At 56.9% G+C, this 6853-nt stretch overlaps 1 protein-coding gene across 1 annotated transcript; it reads right to left on the reverse strand.

Moving 5' to 3' along the window:
• Positions 1-3067: 3067 nt before the first annotated feature.
• Positions 3068-6335, reverse strand: PDX1 (pancreatic and duodenal homeobox 1). Its single transcript, XM_015852078.2, has 2 exons — positions 5819-6335; positions 3068-3761 (listed from the first exon to the last, which is right to left on the reverse strand). Exons 1-2 carry the CDS (start codon positions 6333-6335, stop codon positions 3457-3459), a joined length of 822 nt encoding a protein of 273 aa, XP_015707564.1. The 3' UTR covers positions 3068-3456.
• Positions 6336-6853: the final 518 nt, after the last annotated feature.

A 6853-nucleotide genomic window follows, 5' to 3' on the forward strand; every position in this document is an offset into this window, starting at 1 on the left:
ATCTCAGGCAATGCCACCTCCTGCAGTCTCACCTTTGGCCAAATACTGACTCACCAGCAGGGAGAGAACAACAGAGGTTGACAGCCCAGCACAGTGCTGCGAAAGATGCATGTTTGGAACCAGGTGGACCCGAGCAGCCATCCTGAAGGGTGGTTCAAGGCTGAGTGCCATGCTACAGGGCAGCACAGCCCTTCTGCAGGAGCTCTGCAGCCTGTGCTCCAAGCAGGTGGCTGTTTTTTTTTGCCTGCAGAAGGGTTCAAATGCAAGGAAGCAGTGTTCAAACATGGGCCAGGACTGGGTGTCTCTGCCCTGGCTCAGCCCTGGTGCTGGCACAGTCTGGTCTGCTGGCATGAGCCTTGGTGTGCTCCCTTTCCTACCTGGTCTTGTTGAGAAGAAAGGGACATGGAGGAGCTGAGCTTATCGCATCTGGTCCATCTCTGCCATGAAACAAAGCCCTGCAACCCCTTCACTGCCTGTGCTTTCATATGTATCATTCCTGCTTGGGATGCTTCTTCTCTTGGCTGAAACCTCCAGCTCACCCTCCAGCTTAGCCATTCACAGTGTATGCTTGGGTCATTTCTGATGGCTACGGATGTTTCCCAAAGGAACCTGCCTCCTGTGGATGCTGACAAATGGAGCCAGGCCGAGGGCTCCTGTGAAGGTGATGTTCCATCAGTGGGCATGCAGTTGGCAGCAGCCCCACCTCAGCCTCCCCTGCTTGCAGTGCTGCTGCTGGAGCAAGGTAGAAGGTAGTGAGTGTCAGACCAAGCTACAGGGGAACCACGTGCATGGGCTTCCTGCTCCACCATCGGGCTGCCCTGTGATGACTCAGCCCTGCAGTACACTGGGAGGGAGGCACTGAGCTTCTTTCCTCTGTTTGAGTCCGCACTGAGCTCCCAGGTATACCTGGGTGTGAAGGGGCTGAGGATTGAGACAGTGCGTGGTGGAGGAAAAGAGGTGTGGAAGGGCAGAGAGCAGGGGAAACTGCTGCTGTGCATGCACTTTGCTGCCCCATTCCTCATGCTCACAGCCAATGCAGTACATGACTGCACCAGGTGTGGGAAGCCTCAGAGAGGGATCAGCTGTGGGTGAATGAAAGTCAGTGATATCCACTGCTTCCAACAAGAGAGATGCAGAGTTTTCCACATTTCCTTGTCCTCCCTTGGCTTTAAAATAGACCGCTGTTGCAGATCTGAGAGCAGCCATACCCAGTGGTATTTCTGCTCACAAGGCAAGCAATGTGCACAGCCCTGAACCCAGTGCTTGGCTCCCAACCATTGCCCAGTGCCATGCTGGTGGCTGCAGGGCTGGCACCCTCCAAGCACCACAGCCCTCCTAAGCACTGTGTCCCCTCTCAGCCATGCTCTGCCACATCCACGGCAGCAGCAGTGAGCACAGCATGGGATGCAGCAGCAGAAAAACTTTCACACTTTGTGTTAAATTGCGGATTTGGGTTTTGATTTATGGGCATCGTTATTCATCTATGGCAGCAGCAACGCACACAGAGCAATGGCTGAAGGAGCTGAGTACTGCTGAGAAGGAAATAAGCAACACATGAACCTCCCATCTCTTACCTCCTGCCTGCTGAGTGTGGTGCCAGGGTTGCTGTATATTTACCTCTGCATGGTCCCAAAGCTGTCCAGACTCAGTTAACACTATATATATAGGTTCATATGTAAGAAAGATGGATAGGAAAAAAGGAAGCACCAAACCCATCAGCTATGTCAATTCGTTAAAGAAAAAGATTTTATTCCTTACAACTAAATCATGCAGGGCTGGTTCTACTTTCACTTGTAGAAATACTTTGGCCTCGCGGTCAGGTGGAGCAAACCCGGCCCAGTTCCGAAAGTCTCCATCTTTACAGCAGCGCCCGGAGAAAACTGAAACCAAATGCGTTGTACTGTGAAATGGACGGGCACATCTGCTGCTCACCCAGCAAAATGCTCCATAGGGATCTTAGTAGGAAACCCCATCCCTCGGTATGAAGGATCACCTGTTGGCAGCTGAATCCGCCTTCGTAGCAGCTCCCTGAGTGCCGCTTTAGAGTAACCAGCACAGAAGGCATTTGGAAATAGTTCCAGGGAGTGTTTCTAGTGGTGAGCTGATGTGAAACTAATGGTGAGGAGAAGTGTTGGGGTATAAAATGGTCTCCGCAAAGTCTGGGTGGTGTTACTTGGATTGCTTTGCTGGGTTTGGTTCTTCAGCAGAGCAGCTTTATTGCAAGTTGTCTCGTAGAATCATTAGCAAAGTTCTCACTCGTTGATGGCATTTGGGTGACCGAAGAGATCCAGGCCTGGTGCTGCACTTCCCATGCAACGTGCAAGGGAAAAGTACAGGAACGTTCTGGGTTGTGCACACGTATTAATGCCCCCAAGCAAAGAAAAGCAGTAGAATGACACCAGCAGAGCGGTGTCCACCTGTAAGGAGCTTACAGTCAAACGCTTCATGAAAGATGGGGGGAAAAAATGCTAAGAGCCGCCTTCCTCCCTCCGAATTCGATTTCCAGCGCTGTTTTAGGGACCGTTCGTTTTGCGTCAATGAAATCCCCATCGGTTCCGCTGTCGGCGTAGGGAAGGTTTTCCTCAGCGGCTGAGGAACGAGGGAGAAATGTCACCTTTCCCCGCTCCAAACCGTATCTGTCGGGCTCCAAAAGAAGCCCCGAACAGCCGCGGCCCCGAATCCCTCCGAGATGTAACGCGCTGTCCGCCGAGAAAGCAAAACCGCGCAGCGCCGAGCGCGGAGCCACGCAGGAAAGAAACGGTGCTGTGGAGGCTTCTGCCCTACGTCCGGAGGTGGGGAGACGGTGGAGAAGGGAAGGAGTTTTTCCTCCGAAGGAAAATATCCCCTCTCGCCGCTGTCTCTGACCCCCGGGACGAGCCCCGGGTAGGAGCGCGGCCCCACATCGCCGGGCCCCGACGGCCGCCTGCGTGCCCGGTGTCATCGGGGAGAGAAATCTTCCATATCCTGCCCGCAGGAAGCTCGGGCTTTATTATTATTACTATTATTTTCTTCTCTTTTAATTGTTTTTATTCCCATCTCCCTCCCACCCCCCCTTTTTTTTCCCCCTTTCCCAAAGTCAGAAGAAAACGAAACAAACCAAACTGCCAAAGAGCCGAGCACGAGTCCGATTCCTTTCGGAAGTCCCCTGCAGAAACGGTGTCTCGGAGCCCCTCGGAGCGGCGGGGCGGCCCGCAGAGCCCCGTTCCCGGCCCCGCTCCCATTCGCGCTGTGCCCGGGGCTGCGGCCGCCGTCGGTGTCGGCCACCCGCGATCCGCCTCCCCCAGGGCACCGCAGTCCCGGCCTCGCAAACCGCTTCTGCTCGGGGAGCTCCGGGGGGAGAGGAACAGCGAATCCTCCGAGAAAGGGGCCCGAAGCGCTGCCCCGAGGCCCTGAGGGTCCCTCCGCTGTCCAGGGGCGAAGCCGGGGCTGATATGGAGGGGTTGCTGGAGGCCGCGGTCACGGCTGCAGATCCTCTTTGCTCTGCAGCTTCCCGGAGGACACCACGCAGTCCTGCTCGGGATCAGCGCTGTTGGCCGTCCCCCTCTTTTTGTCTTCTTCTTTCTTCCATTTCATCCGCCGGTTCTGGAACCAGATCTTGATCTGCCTCTCGGTCAGGTTCAGCATGACGGCCATCTCCACCCGGCGGGGCCGGCAGAGGTACTTGTTGAAGTGGAACTCCTTCTCCAGCTCCAGCAGCTGCGCGCTCGTATAGGCCGTCCGCGTCCTCTTGTTCTCCTCCGGCTCCACCACGTAGGAACCCCCTGCGAAAAGCCACTGTCAGACACGGTCGCGGCCGCCCCGTCGGGGAAGCGCAGGGGGCGACGAAAGAGGCAGGAGCCGAATCACCCCCCGCCGCTCCGGGCTGCGCTACGCTGTGTGCGGCTCCTGAGGCCGCTGATGGTTCGGTTAGTAAATGTTTGGGCAAAGTATTCAATGAATCGACGTGGAAATATATCGATCCACTGAACTAAATCGCCCGAAAGGGTAAAAATAATTTATACATATATATATAATTTATATATGTATATATATACATAAAAAGAAAAATAAAATAAAGGGGGAAAGGGTAAAAAAAAAAAAGGAAAAAAAAGGAAAATAGTAATAATAATAAAAGTTAGAATCAAACCTGACCTCTCTATGTTAAATGAGTGGAAAAAACCCACTCAGGTCTGCACAGGCTCCGTCCCGATATTGGGCAGTGGGGATGTGGGATGGGAGCACAGAGCCCCGTTCGGGGGCAGCCAGAGCGCCCGGCTCTGAAAGACCTTTGGTTCCGTGATCCTGGAAACGGTGACAGCGGCGACAACACCGTTCCCAGCTCGGCTTCTACTGTGGCCTGGAGGGGTCGGGAGTCGGGGGAGGTGTCAGAGCGCGGACATCCGCGCCCCAGAGCCCCAGGGGACACGTCGGAGTGGTGGCAGTGCGACCGGGGTCGTCGCAATTGAAACAGTGATTGGGTCGGCTAGATGTGGAAAAGGCCGCCTGACCCTTCGTCCCCGGGACGCATCCGTATGAAAATATATAGAAATACAGAAAAAAATATGTAGAATATGTAAAATTGTAGAGAAAAATTAAGTAAAAACGAACGTTTGTCTCTATCATTAAGGAGTCGCGCTGTTGGGGTAAAGCAATCGAGCAGCACTGAAGGAGGAACCCCGCTGTTGGTCTGAAAAATTAATGTTTTGGGTCAGGATTTTAAGTGCTGACAGCGGGGTTTGGCTGCAGGCACCCCACGGGTGTGAGGGGCACAGAGATGGGCGAGAAGTGACAGCCTCGGGTTGTGCCAGGGGAGGTTCAGGTTGGATACTAGGAAACATTTCGTCTCCAAAAGAGGTGAGGCAGTGGCACAGCTGCCAGGGAGGTGGTGCAGTCACCGTCCCTGGATGTGTTCAAGAGCTGTGTGGATGTGGCACTGAGGGACGTGGTCAGTGGGCATGGTGGGGTGGGCTGGCAGTTGGACTTGGTGATCTTAGAGGTCTTTTCCAACCCTAATAATGCTTGTGGGGAGTATGCGGGTGGCCACAGCTCATCCCCAGTGCCATGTGCTGCTCAGAGCTGCCTGGAGCTCCACTGGGAGCAGTGAAGAAGGGTTTGGGACTTCAGAGTGGAAAGCTTCGTTTTGTCGAGTTTTTGGTCATTCTTCGGGTATAAGGGGGGGGGAAAAATAATACATATATACACATATTTTGAGAATGGGACTTCCCAGACTATTTCACGGTGATTTCAGCCCTCCAGTCCCTTTTCAACTGTCTATTTGAACAAAGCCATTAATATAATATTTGCCGTATAGGCGTGACAAAAGCGCAGGACACGATAACATTGTGCAGGCAGAGACAGAAATATTGTTCCGCAGCGGAACTTTCTGCCTCGATAGAGTTTCTTCCCCTCGCTGGCACCTCCGATTCGTTTGTGCATTGTTCCCCCTGCCCCGGGCTCTGGGTTGTAAAGGTGCGATCCCGACCGAGCCACGGCGGAGGGCTGCGGGGAGCCAGTGGTAAGGGGGGGTTTCCTCGTTGGGCTGCGGAGGCTGCCCCGTTCCCGCACGCCGTGGGACGGGGACCCCGCGGGAGCCCCCCGAGCTCCCCGACGGCGAGTCTTTGACTGCCCCATTCCGATGAAAGGTTCGTTGAGGAAAGGGGATTCCTGGGGATCCGCGCCGAGTTTGGGCACCTCCACCCCTCCCCGACTGATGTGAACGGGACTTTAACCCGGGCGGGCTCAACCCGACGGCGGGGACCCGGCGGCCAGACTGTTGCGGGACCCCCGCGACCGGAGCCCCTTCGGTCCCTCCAGAGAGGGAGGAGGCGGCGGGGCTTACCTGCCCACTGGCCCTTCCAGGCGTGAGACTTGGTGGACTTCATCCAGGCGAAAGGCACCTGCACCCGGGGCTCCTCCATCGCTCCCGGGTCCGCCCCGTCGGCGAAAGGCAGAGCGTCCTGGTGGGGGGGAGGAAGGTGAGGGTGGTGGTGGTGGTGGTGATGCAGGTGGGAGACCCCGGCATCTTCGCTGATGGGGGGCACTTCGTAGGGAGAGATGTCCGACGGGCTGCCCTGTTCCAGCGTCCCCAGAGAGCCGGGGTACGGAGCCTGCTGCTGCCTGCCCACGTAGAGGCAGGCGGGGGGGCTGGGGCTGTAATCCTGCGCTCTCTGGAAGGCGCACGGCTCCTTGTAGAGCTGCGCCGAGGCGTAGTACTGCTCCTCGGTGTTCATGGCGGCGGGCCGGGGGGTCCTGCAGCTAGGGGCACATCGGGCTGCTCCCGCCGCCGGGATCCCTCTTTGACAGCTCGCCGCCCCGTCGGGCCCCGCCGCCCTGCCCGGCTCCCGCCGCCTCCCCATAGGCGCCGCACCCCCACGTGAGCCCTCCCGCAGCCCTCCGGGGCGGGGCGGGACCCATAAGAGGCCACCGGGGTGGCCCCGGCCTCACAGAACCGTTTTCCCCGTTTTCGCCCCGCTGGACAAATACCTCTGACCCAACTCGATGAGCCCCGTGATGGGGCTCCGGAGTGCAGGGTGGCCCCCAAACCCAACCGCGTGCCCCCCATTTTGCACAAGGGCTGCTCATCCTTTCTAGGGCCAAGATACATTCGGGAGTGGTTAAAGGCTCCTGGGGGACCTGGCTTCGAGGTGAGGCCGGGGCTTCTCGGGGAGGGATGTGAAGTGGGAGCCGCGGGGGGACCCCACGCAGTAGAGGTGCGCCAAAAGCTCTCTGTGCCCCCTGCCCGGGGGATGCGGCCGTGGGGGACCACAATGCTATCGGCAGAGCGAGCGATAGGCAGCGGATTGTTTGCCGAAAGGGGAAATTTTGGAGCCTTCCCCGCGGTCCGGGCTGCAATGTGTTGACCCTCGGAGATAAT

The sequence above is a fragment of the Coturnix japonica genome, chromosome 1 (assembly GCF_001577835.2).
Source record: "Coturnix japonica isolate 7356 chromosome 1, Coturnix japonica 2.1, whole genome shotgun sequence".
NCBI classification, from domain to species: domain Eukaryota; kingdom Metazoa; phylum Chordata; class Aves; order Galliformes; family Phasianidae; genus Coturnix; species Coturnix japonica.

Coding starts and splice junctions, on each gene's coding strand:
- PDX1 (XM_015852078.2), bottom strand. CDS start 6,335: ATGGGGAGGCGGCGGGAGCCGGGCAGGGCGGCGGGGCCCGACGGGGCG. Junction 3,762..5,818: donor CTGGAAGGGCCAGTGGGCAG/GTAAGCCCCGCC, acceptor GGCTTTTCGCAG/GGGGTTCCTACGTGGTGGAG.